Below are 22,513 nucleotides of genomic sequence, written 5' to 3' on the forward strand. Positions count from 1 at the left end.
CGTTATCATTTTAAGTATCTTATGGTAAATATTGTTAAAAATCACATTAAGTGACATGTGTCGTATTTTGATAATTTCAAAATTTTTATTTTTAAAAAAATTAAAAATAAATTATTGTATTTCAAAAAATATATTTAAAAAAATAAAAAAAATTCCTCCCACCCCATCCTCCCTCTCCCTAATTTCCAATGCCTGACGTTAAATCTACCAGCATCGTTCATTGTTGGAAAAACATAGGGTTAGATATTTAGGTGTTTGGGATGACGTTAAATCAATGATCTTTGAAATGGAAGGAAACTATTCTCGACACTATTGGCGGCGGCGTTGGTCTCTGTCCAGCCGTTGATCTTTTTTATTCTTTTTAGTTTTTTTTTTGGTATTCTCAAGTCTTACTGTTTATAAGTAAAAGTAGTTTCCCGTAAGAAATAAGCTCGTCAGTTTCTAGTTATGTTTTGACAGACACAGTTGCAGAGCAAAAAAATCCATGATTCATTAGGACCATCATCAGAGGGCCACACATATGATAAGATGAAAGACCACACTGCAAGGAGTTGTATATTGTTTTGTTTGTTGAATTATTATTTTAGTGGAAGTAGTATTTTCCAACATTTTAAATATCTTTGTAGATGTAAGAATTGTCGACGAGGAATAACATGCATATCTTCATTCTCTTTCCACCCATCTTTTTACAGCGACCTGAAATTTCTACAGAAACACTTGTCATATCATTGTCGAAGTCACTGCAACTCAATCTTCATTCAGAGTTATATACAGGGAAAAGAAAAGCAAGTTTGCAAATCACAAAATCCGAAGCTCGTGTATCTCCTGTATCGTTCTAACGGCTTCTTTAATGCCTATTCGCTCCTCGAGACTAGTATTAGTGCAAAGTGCGCCTACACGAAGGAGTTTCTCCATGCTACAGATTGAATTCCGGCAGCCCTCGATCTTTGTATCAAGCAATTCAGCCCGTCTCCCTTCTGAAAATGCCGACGCCACCCATTGGACGATATCAGTCACTCCATTTCCATCGTAAACAGATCGTGAAGGGCGTTCCCCTGTAAGCATCTCAATAATGATGATTCCCAGGCAATATACATCACTTTTAGGGGACACTCTTTGCTTTTGTATGGCTTCCGTGGTTTTGTAAGCAAACAAGCCTTCTAAACCTTCAGCGTTTAGTAATGGGTGAAATCCATAGTCGGAGAGAAATGGATTATAATCAGGACCGAGTAGAACATTGCTTGATTTGAGATTTCCGTGAGGCACGTCTCGTAAAGCAAATTCGTTGTGAAGATACTCGAGTCCCTTCGGTATTCCTCGCACAATCTTCACTCGGGTCGGCCAATCAAGTCCACCTCCAGATTCGCCATCGCCTGGAGGATTTCAAGGTTTTATTAGAATCAATGGATGGAATTGTGGTTAAGAAACAAAGGTAAAAGTTATAATTTCGTACCATGCAAATGGTAAAGCAAACTACTGTTACGAAGATACTGGTAGACGAAGAGTTTTTCTTCTTTACGGTAATGGTAAGCTAAAGGTGTCAAAACATTGGGGTGTCTTAGCGTTCCGAGCTTTTTAACCTCAGAATCAAACGCATCGCTCCCTAATGCATTCATTTGGTGCACCCTTTTCACCGTCACCTCCACTCCATTAGCCATCCTTACCTTATAAGAAGACCCCAATGGTCCGTTTCCGAGCACTTCTGCGGATGCTTTCATCAAATCATTCAATCCGAAAACACCCTTTTCATCGTTCACGGTGACTAGTTCTGCTACACTGGCCTTTCCGTGATTAGAAACTCTACTTGTCGATACTCGATTTTTCATCCCGTTATTATTATTATTATCATTATTATTATTATTTATTAATATTAATATTACTTTTGTAGGCCATGCAAGCAGCCAATCATCATTTTCTTACGTGAGATATTCATACACAGGATTGGTGAAATATCATTTTCTTACATCTAGGGGTGGACCATACATGAATATGGCTTTTGCATTATGTCCAAGTGGATTTTCCTTTTCCCATAAGTCAAAAAAAAAAAATGACAGATTTGGCACCACCACTGAAAACTACATGCCACACCATCCATGCTTCCTTATCTTCCATCAAAAGTCAGCAAAACATGCACCAAATCAGCCACCCAAGTCAAAAATATTCGACAAACCTTTACCTAAACTTTGAAATAAAAATAAATCCCAGAAATTATGGATTAAAACATACATGCTTCAGCACTAATCCAAGGAAGAAGGAAAAAGATGGATTCGAAGCAACCATAAATACGAGGGAGAGTGCAAGAAAAAAGGGGGAGGGGAGAAACAAATTGTAATAGGGAGGAGGCCATTCGAACCACCAGAGGCAAGCAAAACAAAGGGGAAACAATTGTAACCGAAAGATAGGAGGCTTACACATTGTAAATCAATGCAAGAAAATGATAGTGTAATCCACCATTCAAGAACAAGATAAAACAATAGAAATACAAGAATTTTTGAGGTATTCTAATTGGGTTTTCTTTTTATTTCTAACTCTTATTTGTTTGTTTGTATCGTTTTGTAAAAAAAAACAAAATAAAGAGAAGGTTGCTTACCTGAGCCATACGTAGTAGGGGTTGGGGTTCAAGTATAAAGAGTTGTTCGGGAGAACTTGCACTGGGGTTATGGGGTTTAATTTTTTTGATAGGGATTTAAAAATAAAGAGTAAGAATGAAAGAAAGAAAATACAAGAAAAAAATTGAGAGCAAGAGTGAAGGGAACGGTGCAAGCAAAAATAAAAAAAGGTTTTAATTGGGTTAGTGATATAATAATAATTGTTTGGTATTTTAGTACAAAAATATGTAGGTTAATTAAACCCACGTGGGAGCCATTTCATCTAGGTATGGGGTGTAGTAATATGATAATAATTATTTAGTATTTTAGTGCTAAAATTGGTGGGTAAATCAAACCCACGTGGGTGGCCATTCCATCTAGGTATGGGGTATTGTGTTTCTACATAAAAGTTTATTAATGTAAGGCCTCATTCCATTTTTCTTTTCTTTCTATTTTTGTCTCTATGTTTTATGCATGTTGTATTTTAGTCTTAAGCTAAGTTATTTCAAATGTTTTGTTTTTTTTAATACTTAACCTAAATTTTTGTTAATTTATATTTTAGTCCAGCATATAGTTGTGGGTTTATTTCGACTTTAGTGCATTAAATGTGATTATTTGTGTTCTATGACTTATTTTTGTTTAATTTATGATCTTAGCCTTAGAGTTATGTGTTTATTCATATCAATCATTATGTCGTTTTTTTTATGATAATATGTAAATAATATCATTAATGTACAGAGTTTGGTGTTTTGATTAAATAGGTTTCACATAAATATTATTAAATTATATTTATTTTAAGTATATTTTTCACAATTAGTATTAATTAATTTGTTACGAATATATTGTTATAAGTTTTACTTTCATTTAATTTTTTTAAAGTTAATTAATACCATGAATATTATTAGAATATATGTTTTTTCATTAAACCCGAAACTTCATTGGTGTTAATCTTGTTAATTTTTTTTTGTATTTATAGTTGCTTTGACATGTTTGTATCGTTTTATTAATTAGCATACTGTTGTATTTTGCATGATAGCCTCATGTACATAACTTGACATAATTACATAAATTGACTAAGGGTAATATTCGAGCATTTTAATATTGTCGTAAAGTGACTGTCTTAACGTATAAGAAAGTTACTTTCGATAATTTTAAAATGAAAGTCTATCCTATAAGTGACACCAATTAAAACATATTCATTTTTAAAATTTGGGGACTGAGGAAAAGATCGTATTCTTTTAATTAAATTCATCGAGAAAAGACAGTTAGATCGAATCTATGGTCTCGTCTCGAGATATTTAATTAATTGAATACCCTTATTCTCATTAAATATTGGTAAATAAATAATTAATCAATTGCTTGATAGTTTTTTTTTTACTTTTGCATGTGTTTTTAAAAGGTTTTCAAAATAACAATGTTCGATCATAAATAATTAAATATTATTATTTTATCTCTAAAAATTATTTTGGGTGTTATTATTTTTGAAATTTAGAATGAAATTTTAATATTTTTTATTTCGATTGGAGTAAGAATCGATTGCTTCAAGGTATGATAGATCATTTCTTCTCGATAGGAAATAATTAAATATTATTATTCTTTCATCCAAAATTTTGAAAAATATTATTTTAGGGGATCATAAATCAAATTAATTTTGAACTTATACATTTTATTACAAAAACAATTAATTAATCGACTAGGTACCGATTTAGGGCATTGTGGGGGTGCTAATTCTTCCCCATGTGTAACAGACTCCCGAACTCATTTTCTGGTAACACGGACCTAAATTTGTTGTTTTAATTAAAATTAATTTTTATTTAAAATGACAAAATATTTTTGGGTGCTCAATCACACCTTAATCAAATATTGGTGGCGACTCCTCGAACCGTATTTTTATTATAAAGGAATTTCCAAATTTTCGAAACGAGAGGTTTTTTAATCACATTCATTTTTAATTTAAATTTAATCTGAAGAGAATAATTAAAAATTGGTGTGGTTTCCAAAATCTCACCCGGAAAAAAACTGTTTCGACAGCTTGGCGACTCCACTGGGGACTTTTTTAGAGAGTCAGGCCAATAATTGATTAATTAATTGTCTTTGCAAATAAAAAATACAAGTTCGTTCTAATTTGGTTTTTGATCACTTGTTTTGTTTTAAATAAGTTTTGTTTGCTTTTTGACTCTTAATTTGCTTAACCACTAAATAGTTGTACTGATCTGTTTGCTAATGTTGTCAGATTAAATAATTGTTCAGGGTCTTGAGTTTTATGTTTAGTGTTGTTTGCTTTGTTTCGCTTTTCCTCACACAGTGCACAACATTCGCATAACATGAGTTAAAACCCCGCTCCGTCCTATTTAAGTAGGAGAAAGTAACTAATCCCTCGTGTGGTTTTCACCTCCGTGCGGGATAGTGAAATGCTCCTTGGGCTCACGCCTTATGATCCTCGTGAGGTTTTCACCTCCGCAATGACATAAGGAAGTGTGTCCCCTCAAATTGAACTCAATCCGAAAGCTTGTGATGGGCCAGGATTGAGGGTTCGGTAGCCCAAGGGGGCACCGGCAAAGGACAATTCGAGGACCCTTTACTTTAGAACCGAACCCAGCATATAGTGAACATAGAGCCCAAATTTAGGTCGAGCCTGACTTGAAACTTAGTAGTCCCGTGAGGAGGGTACACAAGGAAAAGTTTTTGAGTCATTTATTTTCACTTTTTGAATAAATGTATGCGAACTAGAAATCAGGCGGTTAGGATTATTTTCCTGAACAAACATGTGAATTAGATATCATGCGGTTAGGATTTTTGTGAATAACAAAAGCATATGGGTAGAAATCATGACTGGGTAGGATCTACTAAAGCATGATTGGGTAGCTAACATGTAGGGTAGGTTTTATCGATAAATTGATTTATGTTTAGTCAATTCATTTATGATTACTGACCGATTTTCTTTCTTTTTGTTTACTTTATCCTCATCTTGCATTGCACTATTCATTTCATTGGTGTTGATCCATGACCGATGTCCATATAGAAGACTAGTATTATGGAACGAATGATTCAAAAAGTAGAGGACAATGTAGACGTCTTGATATGGTCCGAGCAGTCTCAACTAACAAATGGAGACAGTTTATCACCAGGGTATATATCAGAGCTGAGAGGGTATACTCACATCAATGTTTGTCAGAATGATCTGAACGAACTGAAAGAGATTTGGGGAAGATGGGAAGTGTCCGATAAGCAATTGTTCTATCAACTCCATGGTGACATTTCATATCTCCTTGATATCCCGATTGATCGGAATTTGTTTAGAGCTCTAGCTCAGTTTTGGAATCCCGCTTATAGCTGTTTTACATTTGGCCGAGTAGACATGACACTTACTATAGAGGAGTATTGTGCCTTGATTCGCTGTCCGAGGTTCCAAGTAGACAAAGTATACACCAAACCCCCAAATACTCCTTCATTTAAGAAGAAACTTATTCTGATGACTGGCATGAGTGAAGAATGGGTTATGAGAGGCATAAAAAAGAAAGGAGACCGCGAATACGTTACTTGGACCCTTATGAGAGATTTGATTGATTGTCATCCTGATCGAAGAAAAAGATTGACTTCTTTGCTCTAGGTATCTATGGATTGGTTATTTTCCCGAGAGTTCTCGGGCATATTGATGTATCAGTGGTAGACCTGTTCGAAAGATTGGATAGACATGTGGATCCTATTCCAGCTATTCTGGCAGAAACATTTCGTTCCCTGAGCTCTTGCCGAAGAGAAGGGGAAGGACGATTCATAGGTTGTGCACCATTGTTGTTAACCTGGATCCTTAGTCATTTCAACACGTCGAGAGAGCACCTGGTCGGGTCTTCTTAAATGGTTTTTCACCGTTGAAGGATTTTATTTCTCGGCAGTGGCCTGGGGTTTTACTGAGGAAAAGTGGATGATCATTTTCAAAAGTATCCGAGACAGTGACATATTATGGCGTACCTCATGGAATGTCTCATCTGACATATTGTATCGATGTGGAGATAGAGATTGGGTTCCATTACATGGTATATGGGGATCTGTAGGGTATGCCCCATTATTGGTTTCCCGACAATTTGGGTCGAGACAGTTTATTCCGGCAACAAGGGAGTTATCTAAGTCTGAGTTTGCATTCAGGGGAGAACTGTATAAGAATAAAGTTAAAGGGATCACTGATGCTTGGAGACACACCCATCGGGTAAATCTCTTTACTTTTGAGTCAAGGCTATCTCGAGGATACGAGGAGTGGAGAAGAAACCGAGTTAATGATAATATTCCAATAGGCAATCAAGAGAATATCCAATCTATGGAAGAACACCTCAGGGTGATCCCGTCTCCGCTCGAGCAAGCCAGGCTTGATTTTGAGACAGAAATGAAATAATGGAGAGTAACTTTGCAAAAGCTAGAAGATGAAGTGTATCAGAAAGGGCTGGAGACTGACATCCAAAAGTGTCGGGCTGATCGGATAGAAAAAGTGGAGAATCAACTTAGATTGGATTTCAATGACCTCCATTTATCACACCAGCGAATGATCAAAGATTAGGCATCTGCTAGCTCTTGTAAGTCTTCTACTGAATGGAGGTAAGAAGTGGCATGACTGAAAAGAGAAGTTGGGGAAAGCAGTGAAGAACTCAAACGGAGTAGACATCAGGCCAAATTACTCTTGAGAGATAAAAATGCCCTTGAACAACAATTGTAAGAGAATCAGACCCATAATGAGAAATTAAAGAATAGGGTCTTGAGCTTAGAGACTGTTTTGCAACGATATCGAAGTCGAGAAAGTAGTTCACATGCTAAAGTGAAAAGATTGACGAAGCGTGCGAATAAACTCGAGGCCTTAGTTCAAGATTTGCAAAGAAGAGCAAATGAACTTCCATTGGTCCCTTATGAAGGAGTTATGCAATGGCGCTATCGTTAGGAGCAGGCTCAGCGGAGAGTTAAGCAAAGGGAGGATCTCATTGCAAGATACCTACAGCAAGCTCAAGGAGTGGCTCAACTTGGTTGATCTGTCACAGGAAGCTGATAATGTGATTGAAGAACTGGATCCAGAGGCAGAAGAAACCAGAAGATAGTGGAATTACTGGGACATATCCAACAATTAGGAGAGATAGCTCTATTGTATCTGTGATCTGTTTAATCCTTGTAATTGAGCTTCGTTTCCTATATAAAAAGTTGTTCTAAGGAATCATCCCAGAATCAACACATTGTATTGCATTAATCTTGCATCTACATTGTATTTCCTTTTATGAATAACATTCTAATCACATTTTTCACACCTCATTAATAAAATATCATGATTAATAAAAAATATTGTGGCAGAATACTGGACACTTATAAGCATACATACAACACGCGAAAAAAGGCAATGAATGATAGAATTGTCAATATAGAGAAGGTTCAAGCTGAAATGCAAGAGAATTTAAAGAAAACGCAAGAGGAAATGCACGAACAGATAATGAAGGCTCAAAATGACATGATGGCAAAGTTGGTTAGTTTGCTACAGGGAAATAGTGTAGTCCAAGGAGAGGCTCCAGTTATCGGTCCTGCTGCTGAGGAACCTTTATATCCCCCTGGCTTCACACCACCGTATATACACACACAACAAGCCACGACCATCTAACCGAAAAAAATACAAGTAAACCTACCTGGTTCTTCCACGAACCCACAACCAATTGAAGATGTCCCTGATTTGGATGAGGAAGACAAAAAAGAACATGATAAGGAGATTAAGAAAGAATGGGAACAAATAATGAATTCCGAGCTATGAAAGAAGATGCTAGCTTATATGGAATTGACGCCAGAGAACTAAGTCTGGTCCCCGATTTAGTGTTACCACCGAAGTTCAAAGTTCCAGACTTCGAGAAATTTGATGGCACCAGTTGTCCTTCTGCACACATTACCATGTTTTGCAGAAAAATGACAGGCTATGTGGGAAACGATCAGTTATTAATTCATTGTTTTCAAGAGATCCTGGCAGGCTCAGCAATCCGTTGGTACAATCAGCTAAGCGGCTCAAATTAAATCTTGGAAGGATTTGGCTAAGGCTTTTCTATAGCAATATAAGCATGTAAAAGATGTGAGGCCGAACCGAATTTTGTTGTAGAGTATGGAAAAAAGATGCAATGAGAGTTTCAGGCAATATGCCCAAAGGTGGAGAGATGTGGCTGTACAAGTTCATCCACCATTAGAAGAGGAAGAAACCAATATGTTTTTTATAAATACTCTGAGGGCCCCGTTCTTTGGACATCTCATTGGAAATTCGTCCAAGAATTTTGCTGACATAGTTAATACAGGAGAAATGATCGAGATGGCGATCAAAAGCGGGAAGCTAGACGGGGGAGAATCCAGCCGAAAGCCTCCAGTGAGAAGAAAAGATAATGAGGTTAGTAATGTGAAGAAATATGATTCTAATAACATTACAGTATCTCGACCACCGGCCACTGCGTCGTCAGCATTAAATCCTGTCCAGCAAGGAGTGAAAGAACCAAGACAGGAAAGAGAAAGGGTTCAATTTGACCCTATCCCCATGACCTATAAAGAATTATTCAAGATCCTGCATGACAAACATGTGGTGTCACCTTACCACACTTCTCCAATACAACCTCCTTACCCAAAATGGTTTGACATCAATGCTCAATGTGAGTATCATGCGGGTGCATCGGGGCATTCAATTGAAAATTGTTTGGCCTTTAAAAAGTTGGTGCAGAGATTAAGAAAAAGAAATATCATCAATTTCGGTGATAGTGAGCAGCCGAATGTGGCTCAGAACCCATTGCCAAACCATGCAGGGACAGGGGTTAATGTTGTTATTGAAGAAAGAGTGAACAAAGTCATAACCAAAGTCAATGAAGTGAAATCACCCATGCATTGGGTATGGGGGCAAATGGTAAAAATAGATTGGTTGACCTTTAATGTTAACGGGAATAAGCATGCTTGCCCCTACCACCGTTGTGAGGATCATGTCATTCAAAACTGTGATGAGTTTAAGGCTTTGGTTCAAAGGCTGATGGATAGTAAAGACATGGAATTTTACCATGAAGCTATGGAGGAGGAAGAGGTAGAGATTTGTGCTTCCGAGGGTACATCCAAAGGAGTCTACAATTCCAACTGCCCTCTGGTTATTATGCCGAAAGCCCGTACAGTAGAGAATATAACCCCAAAAGTGATGATCATACCCCCGTCGTCCTTTCCCTATAAAGATAACAAACAGGTCCCCTGGAGGTACGAGTGCCATCTAGGTGATGTTGGTGTTTCAAAGGGTACCAAGGAAGAGGTGGATGAGGTAGGCCACTTCACCAGAAGTGGGAGGTGTTATTCTCCTAATCCAACCAATGAACCCGAAAAAATAGCAACCCCGGATAAAGGAAAAAAGGTCGAGATACAGCTGAAAGATGATGAGCCAACAATTAATGAGCCTGTAACTGAGAACGAAGCTGTGGAGTTTTTAAAATTTTTGAAGCATAGCGAGTACATCATCGTCGAGCAACTACACAAGTTGCCAGCTCGCATCTCAATCCTGGCTCTACTATTAAGCTCTGAGGCACATCGAAATGCCTTGATGAAAGTCTTGAATCAGACTTTTGTGCCAAAAGATGTGCCAGTAGAAAAGATAGACCGGTTGGTTGTAAATATTCAAGCAGACAATTTTATCTCTTTCTCTGATGATGAAATCCCGTCCGAAATGATAGGCAATCCTAAAGCCCTGCACATTACCATCAGGTGCAAGGGACATGTGTTATCGCGAGTACTAATCGACAATGGCTCTGCCCTGAATGTGATGCCATTAGTGACATTGAAAAAACTGCCGGTTGATAGTACATACATGAGAAATTGCCAAAGCATCGTTCGAGCTTTTGACGGAACAAAGAAGGAGGTGTTGGGGAAGATCGATATTCCTTTAACCATTGGCCCATCAACCTATGAGGTCGAATTCCTTGTAATGGATATAATGCCTTCCTATAACTGCTTGTTAGGAAGGCCTTGGATCCATCAGGTAGGAGTTGTGCCATCCACTTTGCATCAAAAACTCAAATTTGTAATTGAGTGGAGACTGGTATGCCTTAATGCTGAGGAAGATATCATTGCTTCCATATCTACTACCGCTCCATATGTCGAAATAGATGAAGATGCGATCGAGTGCTCTTTTAGAGCCTTGGAATTCATTAATGCCACCTTTGTTGCCGAAAGAAAGAAAATTCCGAAGCCTAGGCTATCCAATTATACCAAAATGGAACTGAAAATGACTATGGGAAGAGGAGCCAAGGTTGGAAGAGGGCTAGGAAGCCCCCTACAAGGAAATATTAGTCCAGTTTTTCCTGGTATTAAGCGAGACCGTTTTGGTTTGGGATATCGCCCGACCTTAAAGGAAAAGTTAAAAAATGTTCAAAAGAGCCAGGAAAGGAGGAAAGCCAGGTTAGTCGGGGAAGATATTAAGTGGGAACCCATGAATTTCCCATTGTTGCGTGACACCTTCATATATGGGGGCCATATGTTTCAGGGGAGTCGATCATCAAAAGAGTATGTTATTGAAAATACCCTGAAGGATTTGGGCATAAATGTGATATCAGAGGAAGGAATCGAACACGGAAGGGCTATGGGCATCTACCCCGCACCACCAGGCTTTGTGCTAAACAATTGGACAGCAGAAGAATTACCTGTAGTTTACAAAACTATTTCAGAGTAATGCACAAAAACTTTCCCTATTGTCTAAACCCTGAGGCAATAGGTGATCTCTTGTAAGGGGTTAATCTATCTGCTTTTTATTTTAATAAATGATGCATTCCTGTTAATTCACGAAATGGCAAATATCATCATTTCCATTCTTTTATTTATTTATTTATTTATTTCTTTTTTATATATTATTATTTCATTCTATTTTGATATGGGATAGATTCTCCTTTATTTGTATATGTATATATCCTCTCGTTCGTTATTCTTTCAGGACCTCCGATATCAATAGTATGAATGCTGATGAGTCTGACCTGAAGATAGATTTCGAGTTGCCCATATGTCAAGGGGAAATTGAAGGTTATGATAGTGATGAGGGAAGCCACTTATCTTCTGAACTACTAAAAATGGTAGAAAGAGAAGATAAACAAATTCTGCCTCATGAAGAGCCCATTGAGATCTTGAATCTAAGATCAGAGGAGGATAAAAAGGAGATAAAGATTGGCACCATCATATCTGCTCAGGGACGACAAAGTCTGATTCAGCTGCTTCGAGAGTACAGAGATGTGTTCGCTTGGTCGTATGAGGACATGCCAGGGTTAGATACTGAATTAGTGGTACATAAATTGCCAATAAAGCCTGAATGTAAACCGGTACAACAAAAGCTCAGAAGGATGCGACCCGAAATGATACTTAAAATTAAAGAAGAAGTAAAGAAATAATTTGATGCTGGGTTCCTGAAAGTAGCCAAGTATCCAGAATGGGTAGCAAATGTCGTTCCAGTACCAAAGAAAGATGGGAAAGTTTGCATGTGCGTCGACTACAGAGATCTTAATCGGGCCAGTCCGAAAGATAATTTCCCTCTGCCACACATAGACACCCTGGTGGACAATACAGCTGAAAACTTTCTATTTTCATTTATGGATGGGTTTTCAGGTTACAATCAAATAAAGATGCATCCAGATGATATGGAAAAAACTACATTTGTCACCATGTGGGGTACGTTCTGTTACAAGGTGATGTCGTTCGGACTAAAGAATGCAGGGGCAACCTATCAAAGGGCCATGGTAACACTATTCCATGACATGATGCACAAGGAAATCGAGGTCTATGTCGATGATATGATTGTTAAAGCTAAAACGGAGGAAGAACACATCGAGAATATGAGGAAACTCTTCCAAAGATTAAGGAGCTGCCAGTTAAAACTCAATCCAAGCAAGTGTACCTTCGGGGTAACATCGGGAAAACTCTTGGGGTTTGTAGTAAGCAAAAAAGAGATTGAAGTAGATCCTGACAAGGTCAAAGCTATTCAGAATTTACCACCCCCAAAAACACAAAAAGAAGTTCGAGGATTTCTGGGAAGATTAAACTACATCGCCCGATTTATTTCACAATTAGCTGAGAAGTGCGATCCCATTTTTCGCCTTCTCCGTAAAAATAACCCAGGGGTATGGAATGATGATTGACAGGGAGCTTTTGAAGCAATAAAAGGATATTTTTCGAATGCTCCAGTATTAATGCCACCAATATCCGACAAACCATTAATCCTCTACTTATCAATCTTTGAGAATTCAATGGGGTGCGTATTAGGGCAGCATGATCAAACTGAGAAAAGAGAAAGAGCAATTTACTACCTCAGCAAAAAGTTTACTGATTGCGAGACAAGGTACTCACCAATAGAAAAGTTGTGTTGTGCTTTAGTTTGGACTACCCGAAGGCTCAGACAATATATGTTGTATCACTCTACTTGGCTCATATATAAACTTGATCCTCTGAAATATCTAATGGATGTACCTGCTTTATCTGGAAGATTGGCTCGTTGGCAAATCTTATTGTCGGAATTTGATATCCAATATGTAAGCCAAAAAGCAGTTAAAGGAAGTGTTGTGGTCGATTTCATTGCAAGTAGGGTTTCTAAAGAGTATGAACCACTGAAATTCGATTTTCCAAACGAAGATTTAATGGTTATTTCAACAGAGAATGCAGTTTCCTTTACTAATGAACAGTGGAAGATGAATTTCGATGGTGCCTACTTTAGGGCATGGGATTGGGGCAATTCTCGTCTCACCTTGTGGAAAACACTATCCTTTCACCAGCCGATTGAATTTTGATTGCACAAATAACATGGCCGAATATGAAGCATGTATTCTGGGTCTGAAAGCTGCCATTGAGCGTAAAGTGAAAATACTCGAAGTATACGGAGATTCAGCCCTGGTAATTTATCAACTCAGAGGTGAATGGGAAACAAAAGATATGAAGTTGGTGGAATACCGAAAGTTGGTCTTAGAGCTCATTAAAGAATTCGAGAGGGTGACATTTCATTATCTCCCCAGAGAAGAGAATCAAATGGCGGATGCTCTGGCCACTTTGGCAGCAGCTTTCAAAGTCAATGAATATTCAAGCATGATGCCTATTACGATGGAAGCTTACGGGTATCCAGCCCATTGCTATAGCATAGAAGAGGAAGATGATGGAAATCCCTGGTATTACGATATCCTGCAATATATTAAAAATCAAAGCTACCCTAAGCATGCCATTGAGAATGACAAAAGAACTATTCGAAGAATGGCGGTAGGATATGTGCTTGATGGTGAGGTCTTGTACAAGAAAAGTCATGATCAAGTCTTGTTACGGTGTGTGGATGCCAAAGAAGCCAGAACAATCATTGAAGAGGTGCATGAAGGAGTATGTGGTACCCATGCTAATGGACATGTAATGGCTAAAAAAATAATGAGATTTGGATATTATTGGTCAACTCTGGAAACTGATTGTATCAATTTCTCCAGAAAATGTCACAAATGCCAGATTTATGGAGATAAGCTCCACACCCCTCCTCATCCATTACATGTAATGAATGCTCCGTGGCCATTCTCTATGTGGGGCATGGATGTCATTGGGCAAATTTCACCCAAAGCTTCTAATGGCCATCGTTTCATATTTGTGGTAATAGACTATTTCACTAAGTGGGTAGAAGCGGCATCCTATGCAAATGTCACTCAGTCAACAGTTTGCAAGTTCTTGAAGAGAGAAATTATTTGTCGGTATGGGCTACCAGAAAGGATTGTCACTGACAATGCCTTGAATTTAAATAATAAGATGATGGAGTCAGTATGTAAACAATTCCAAATTAAACAACATAATTCCACCACTTATCGCCCAAAGATGAATGGAGCGGTAGAGGCAGCCAATAAGAACATCAAGAGGCTCATACAGAAAATGATTGAGACTTATAGAGATTGGCATGAGAAGTTACCATTCTCTCTGTTTGCCTATCGAACTTCAGTGAGGACGTCTACTGGGGCAACTCCATTTTCTTTAGTTTATGGTATGGAGGCTGTGTTACCCATCGAGGTTGAGATTCCGTCACTACGAGTGCTGTCAGAGGTTAAGTTAGATGAAGCAGAATGGGTGCAAGCTAGGTATGATCAATTGAACCTGATTGAGGAAAAAAGATTAAAAGCTATCTATCATGGGCAAATGTACCAGAGACGTATGATAAGGGAACATAATAAAAAGGTTTATCCGCGAGAGTTTCAAGAAGGAGACTTGGTGCTAAGAAAGATTTTGTCAATTCAGAAAGACTTTCGAGGAAAATGGATGCCAAAATGGGAAGGACCTTATATGGTAAAGAATGCCTTTTCTGGAGGAGCTTTGATCCTCACCGAGATGGATGGACCAGAGTTATCTAACCCTGTGAATGCTGATGCAGTCAAGAAGTATTTCGCCTGAAAAAATGAATGGGAAAATGAATAGAAAAAAATGAAAAAAAAGAAGGAAAAAATAAGGAAAAAGGAAAAGAAAAATAAAAGAAGGGTTCAAGATAAAAACCTGTAAAGGGCATCTTGAAACCAGAAAAGGTCTCATGTTGAAAACCCGTAAAGGTTGGCTTGAGAATGGTGTAAATTCAGAATTCGTGCATGGTGGAGGTTCTGAATTAGTTTTGAAAGCTTGATATGATAGTCATGGGTTAGGGTTAGAAATTGAAAAGCTTGGATAACAAGAAAGTAAACGAGACTCAAACGCTGGCTTATGATATCCAACAGTAGGGAATTTGGTAGTACAGGGGGAACTTCACACCCTTACGCATTACCACAATCATCAAGATCCCCTTGACAGAAGCTACACTCAGGTCTTTTTACGGCGTGTCATTTCAAAAGCATTCGTATTATTGATGTCTGAGGACGCCTACTGTGTTTTTTATTATTCCAGTTAAAGTTTGCCATGTATTCATCCAAAAACTCTTTATTTATAAATAAAAAGATGTTTTTAACCACGTTGCAAGCATACTTATTGAAAATAAAAACATGTAGATTAACTCGGGAAACATGAGGTCATTGTGCATTATTGTACAAAAGGTTTTGGAAAATACAGATATTCTGAAGCCGAAAATGGTTTTAGCATAAGGCTTATGCAATGTCATACCACAAGAATTTAAAGCCTTGGGATATACTTGAATACTCAACAATGTGGGATAACCCAAGAGGTTTTGTCACTGATTAAATAGCGGGTCATGAGAAGCACATGGGTTCAAAGAGTAAAGAGAATCAGAGTCAAGCTCAACCAAAGAGTGTCTAATCAGGGTTATTGATTGAGATGGAATGTTGATTGATATTTCGTGCCCAAATCAAATTGAAGGACAAGGCCGTTAACAAAATAAAATTCTCGTTTGAAAAGAAAATACGTTAAAAATAAATGCATCATTCAACACATTTTAGGCATAAACAGGACCATGACATAAAATGCATAATGATGTGTGTTTGCAGGTTCTCTTAAAAAGGACAAAGATGTAAAGACCCAACATAGAAATAACCAATTCAAATTTTCATGTTTTGTCGTGGCAAGACAAGCTTCCACAAGAAAAATCTTTTCAAAAAAAAAAAATTATCATCCCAAGACTTTCAGGTATGATGTTTTTGAATCCTCAAACACATGCTAACAAATGTTAATGTTTAATTTTCATGTTCGATCCCAATTCAATGGATCAACTTCTCCAGGATTTGATATTCCCTTCAGAGTAAGTGGAATAAGTCTGCTTCGATTCAATGGATCAACTTCTCCAAGATTTGATATTCCCTTCAGAGTAAGTGGAACAAGTCTGCTTCGATCCAATGGATCAACTTCTCCAAGATTTGATATTCCCTTCAGAGTAAGTGGAACAAGTCTACTTCGATTCAATGGATCAACTTCTCCAAGATTTTATATTCCCTTCAGAGTAAGTGGAACAAGTCTGCTTCGATTCAATGGATCAACTTCTCCAAGATTTGATATTCCCTTCAGAGTAAGTGGAACAAGTCTGCTTCGATTCAATGGATCAACTTCTCCAAGATTTGATATTCCCTTCAGAGTAAGTGGAACAAGTCTGCTTCGATTCAATGGATCAACTTCTCCAAGATTTGATATTCCCTTCAGAGTAAGTGGAACAAGTCTTCTTCGATTCAATGGATCAACTTCTCCAAGATTTGATATTCCCTTCAGAGTAAGTGGAACAAGTCTGCTTCGATTCAATGGATCAACTTCTCCAAGATTTGATATTCCCTTCAGAGTAAGTGGAACAAGTCTGCTTCGATTCAATGGACCAACTTCTCCAAGATTTGATATAACCTTCAGAGTAAGTGGAACAAGTCTGCTTCGATTCAATGGATCAATTTCTCCAAGATTTGATATTCCATTCAGAGTAAGTGTAACAAGTCTGCTTTGATTCAATGAATCAACTTTCCCATATCTGATATTCCCTCAGAAGAAGTGGAACAGATCAAATCTCTTTCAAGATTTGATATTTCATAAGTGATAATGGAACAAGTCTATCCTGATTCAATCTTCCCTGAAGAACAATGGAGTGGATCAACATCCCCAGATCTGATAATCCCTGAATGACAGCGAAACAGATCCTGTATCATATTTCAAACTATGAAGTTGACTGGACGAAAAATTGATTGTCTCTTCATCTTTGCCCTATTCTTGTTAACACAAGAATGGACAAAGAGGGGCAACTGTCGATACTCGATTTTTCATCCCGTTATTATTATTATTATTATCATTATTATTATTATTTATTAATATTAATATTGCTTTTTTAGGCCATGCAAGCAACCAATCATCATTTTCTTACATGAGATATTCATACACAGGATTGGTGAAATATCATTTTCTTACATCTAGGGGTGGACCACACATGAATATGGCTTTTGCATTATGTCCAAGTGGATTTTCCTTTTCCCATAAGTCAAAAAAAAATGATGACAGATTTGGCACCACCACTGAAAACTACATGCCACACCATCCATGCTTCCTTATCTTCCATCAAAAGTCAGCAAAACATGCACCAAATCAGCCACCCAAGTCAAAAATATTCGACAAACCTTTACCTAAACTTTGAAATAAAAATAAATCCCGGAAATTATGGGATTAAAACATACCTGCTTCAGCACTAATCCAGGGAAGAAGGAAAAAGATGGATTCGAAGCAACCATAAATATGAGGGAGAGTGCAAGAAAAAAGGGGTGGAGAAGCTTTGTTAGCTATGGTCCTATAGATTAATTACAGGTGCCATGGTTCAAGAAAAAAAAAGGATTGGGGCAAGGGACTCTCAATTTTGAAAGAGGGGAAACAGTTTGTAAAAGAGGGGGAGCTTCGACTAAGCTACCCTAGAAAAAACAGTGTGTAAATGGGGTTTTTCCTCTTACGAAGATATTAATACAAACACAGGGCTGTTCCTTTTTCATCGAACCAAAGCAATACATATAATCAAAAGGGTATTTATTTTTAGTTATTATTCTACATTCCTTTCATAGTTTCCTTATGTGTGCATGTATGTTGCGAAATAAATAATAAAGAAAAAATAGAGAGGGATTAGAAATTTACTTGGATTGTACGAATTCAAATGGAGTCTTGTTGACTCTATTTGTTCTTGGCTCGTGCTCTGTTATCAAGAATAGGGGTAGAGATTAGTTTAGTAAATATAAGTTTTAAAACAAAACAAAATAGAAAGAAGAAGGTAGAGAGGGATGCGTGGGTTTGAAAAAAAAGATGAGTGGAGAGAAAAGTGATGAAAACAGCTGGTTGATGTAGGATTAGTTTAGGTTTAACCTTTAGTTAGCTTTTATATTAAAGCTTTCGGATAAATTACTCTTCGGTCTTTCAAACTCTCGCATTTGTCCTCTTAGTCCAGTATTGGGTTGTTATTAATTTATTTTTTTATGGCATATGACTTTGGTAATTTTTATTTTGGTCCCTATGTTATTTTACTTGGATTTGCTTAACTTTCTACATTTGAGATGAAGTCCTGTTTTTTTTATTTTAGTACCTCAAGCATGTTCATTTCCTTATTCTGTGATTTTATATTTCTGTTGTTTGAATTTGTATATATTTGTTTTGGTCCTAAATGTTCATAGTATTATAACAGTTATGATACCCACACTGTTTAATTATTTATATTAAAATATGATGTTTTGCTTTATTTCATGCTAATAACCTTTAGCTTTTATTTTGTTCATTTTAGCCATTACGTTGTTTTCCTGAATATGTGTGATATATTTATTTAGTTTTTAGGTTCCTTGATTGTCAAAATGCCATCATGCATTGATATTTAAATAACAAGATTTTTTTTATGTCCAAATTATCACAATACATGCGCAGATGTATTTATATATATATATATGTAAGTTATAATGTATATAATTTGGGTATTAAAATGTCATCGCATGTTATTCCTATATTATTTATTAACTAGATAATCATATTATTACTTTAATTAAATGTTGCATGCTAGCCTCACATGCGTAACTCGACATTATTACATAAATTGATTAAGGGTAATATTCGAGCATTTTAATATTGTCGTAAAGTGACTGTCTTAACGTATAAGAAAGTTACTTTCGGTAATTTTAAAATGAAAGTCTATCCTATAAGTGACACCAATTAAAACATATTCATTTTTAAAATTTGGGGACTGAGGAAAAGATTGTATTCTTTTAATTAAATTCATCGAAAAAAGACAGTTAGATCGAATCTATGGTGTCGTCTCTTGATATTTAATTAATTGAATACCCTTATTCTCATTAAATATTGGTAAATAAATAATTAATCAATTGCTTGATAATTTTTTTTTACTTTTGCATGTGTTTTTAAAGGGTTTTCAAAATAATAATGTTCGATCATAAATAATTAAATATTATTATTTTATCTCTAAAAATTATTTTGGGTATTATTATTTTGAAATTTAAAATGAAATTTTAATATTTTTTATTTCAATTGGAGTAAGAATTGATTGCTTCAAGGTATGATAGATCATTTCTTCTCGATAGGAAATAATTAAATATTATTATTCTTTCATCCAAAATTTCGAAAAATATTATTTTAGGGGATCATAAATCAAATTAATTTTGAACTTGTACATTTTATTGCAAAGACAATTAATTAATCGATTAGGTACCGATTTAGGGCGTTGTGGGGGTGCTAATCCTTCCCCATGCGTAACCGACTCCCGAACTCATTTTCTGGTAACGCGGACCTACATTTGTTGTTTTAATTAAAATTAATTTTTATTTAAAATGACAAAACGTTTTTGGGTGCCCAATCACACCTTAATTAAAGATTGGTGGCGACTCCTCGAACCGTATTTTTATCATAAAGGAATTTCCAAATTTTCGAAACGAGAGATTTTTTTTAATCACATTCACTTTTAATTTAAATTTAATCTGAAGAGAATAATTAAAAATTGGTGTGGTTTCCAAAATCTCACCCGGGAAAAATACCGTTTCGACAGCTTGGCGTTTCGAAAATTTGGAAATTCTTTTATGATAAAAATACGGTTCGAGGAGTCGCCACCAATCTTTAATTAAGTTGTGATTGGGCACCCAAAAAACGTTTTGTCATTTTAAATAAAAATTAATTTTAATTAAAACAACAAATTTAGGTCCGCGTTACTAGAAAATGAGTTCGGGAGTCGGTTACGCGTGGGGAAGGATTAACACCCCCACAACGCCCTAAATCGGTACCTAATCGATTAATTAATTGTCTTTGCAATAAAATGTACAAGTTCAAAATTAATTTGATTTATGATCCCCTAAAATAATATTTTTCAAAATTTTGGATGAAAGAATAATAATATTTAATTATATCCTATCGAGAAGAAATGATCTATCATACCTTGAAGCAATCAATTCTTACTCCAATCAAAATAAAAAATATTAAAATTTCATTATAAATTTTAAAATAATAACACCCAAAATAATTTTTAGAGATAAAATAATAATATTTAATTATTTATGATCGAACATTATTATTTTGAAAACCCTTTAAAAACACATGCAAACGTAAAAAAATTATCAAGCAATTGATTAATTATTTATTTACCAATATTTAATGAGAATAAGGGTATTCAATTAATTAAATATCAAGAGACGAGACCATAGATTCGATCTAACTGTCTTTTCTCGATGAATTTAATTAAAAGAATACGGTCTTTTCCTCAGTCCCCAAATTTTAAAAATGAATCTGTTTTAATTGGTGTCACTTATAGGATAGACTTTCATTTTAAAATTATCGAAAGTAACTTTCTTATACGTTAAGACAGTCACTTTACGACAATATTAAAATGTTCGAATATTACCCTTAGTCAATTTATTTCAATTCAAGTCAAGTAATGCTCATGAGGCTATCATGCAAATTATGCAAAAAAGATGTTATGTAAAAATATTTAAACACCACAAATTATATACCTTATAACTTATATATATATATATATATATATATATATATATATATATTAATATATAATGTACGAAAGTGACTTAAAAACATATTAACTTCAAAATACAAATTTTACGAAATAACTATATTTAAGGATTAAACAATATTAAATAAAATATTACTATTTTTAAATACAAACAAAGTAAGAATTAAAGTATACATGCAGATATTAAATGGTCAAATGTATGAAGAAATAAATCAACCTTTAGGACCTAAAAAGAAACATGTAAAAACATAGAACTCTAATGTCTAAATGACAAAAACAAAATAATCAACATTTGTGACTAAAATTAAATAAACATGCAATACAAAGACCAAATCAAAACACAACAAATTAAATTTAAAGGATAGAACACCAATTAATCAAAATTACACGCCAAATGCATACACAAACAAAAATAACATAAACTGATGACTAAAATAAAATAACAGAAACTATAGTGTTAAAATCAAGAAAACATATATATTCATATGCTGGAATGAAAAACACACATAAAAGTTCAGGGATTAAGTAGAAATTATACAAAAAATACATAACATGTGTCATAAATGATTCACCGGCCATCATGTTACTGCGCTGCCGTGCCACCGTCCGATCGTCCTGAAATTTCAGTATGTTGTTCGTGTTGACATCGCGCAACTGTTGACCGTTTGGAATATTGATCGGAGGTTCCGATCACCAGCGAGAGGCCAAATATCGTCTGGATTTGTTTTCTCTGATTCACCACCGTCTACCGTCCGATCGTCATGAAATTTCAGTATGCTGTTCGTGTTTACATTACACAACTTTTTACTGTTTGAAGTATTGATCGGAGATCCCGATCGCCGGCAAAAGGCTAAAAACCGTTCGACTTATTTTCTCCGATCTGCAGTCATCCACCGTCTGATCGTCCTGAATTTTCAGTATGTTGTTCATGATGGTCTCGCGCAACTTTTGACCGTTCGGAATGTTAATCGAAGATCCCGATCGCAGGCAAGAGACCAAAAACCGTTCGGCTTATTTTCTTCGATCCACCGCCGTCCACCGTTTGATCGTCCTGAATTTTCAGTATGTTGTTCATGATGGTCTTTCACAACTTTTGACCGTTCGGAATGGTAATCGGAGATTCCGATCAATGATGAGAATCCGACAGAATCACTGAAGCCTTTTTTCCTTTTCTCTCTCCCCTCTCTTTGGCTCCCCTGGTGATTCTCTGGTCTCCCACGTTTTGCTCCCCTGATATAACATTTTTTTTTGTTCCTCCATATTGGCTCTTCCACTAGTGCCCAAATAATGGTGTTTGAGTGGGATTTTTGTGTGGGATTTGAAAATAAAAATGAATGGGATAGTGGTGGGGTTTATGCTCCACGCGGTGTATGAGTTGTTGGGTGCAGCGATTTGGAAAGTGGAGCACAGGTTTTAAAAATATGGTGCTCACAATTGGGGTAGTGGGAAATGGTGGAAAAATGAGGTGTCTACAGCTGCCCCTTTTTGCCCATTCTTGTGTCAACAAGAATAGGGC

General features: G+C 36.1%; 2 protein-coding genes across 2 annotated transcripts; one reads left to right on the plus strand and one right to left on the minus strand.

Moving 5' to 3' along the window:
• Window positions 1–798: 798 nt before the first annotated feature.
• On the minus strand, window positions 799–1,826 carry LOC120196382 (pollen receptor-like kinase 3). Its single transcript, XM_039198197.1, has 2 exons — window positions 1,454–1,826; window positions 799–1,373 (listed from the first exon to the last, which is right to left on the minus strand). Exons 1-2 carry the CDS (start codon window positions 1,824–1,826, stop codon window positions 799–801), a joined length of 948 nt encoding a protein of 315 aa, XP_039054128.1.
• A 7,075-nt stretch (window positions 1,827–8,901) lies between these two features.
• LOC120196383 lies at window positions 8,902–21,762 on the plus strand. Its single transcript, XM_039198198.1, has 4 exons — window positions 8,902–9,099; window positions 9,301–10,530; window positions 10,588–11,217; window positions 21,625–21,762. The coding sequence occupies exons 1-4, from the start codon at window positions 8,902–8,904 to the stop codon at window positions 21,760–21,762; spliced, it is 2,196 nt and encodes a 731-aa protein (XP_039054129.1).
• The last annotated feature ends 751 nt before the right edge of the window (window positions 21,763–22,513 follow it).

This window comes from Hibiscus syriacus, unplaced genomic scaffold (genome assembly GCF_006381635.1).
Source record: "Hibiscus syriacus cultivar Baekdansim isolate YM2019G1 unplaced genomic scaffold, ASM638163v2 tig00117032_pilon, whole genome shotgun sequence".
Taxonomy (NCBI): Eukaryota; Viridiplantae; Streptophyta; class Magnoliopsida; order Malvales; family Malvaceae; genus Hibiscus; species Hibiscus syriacus.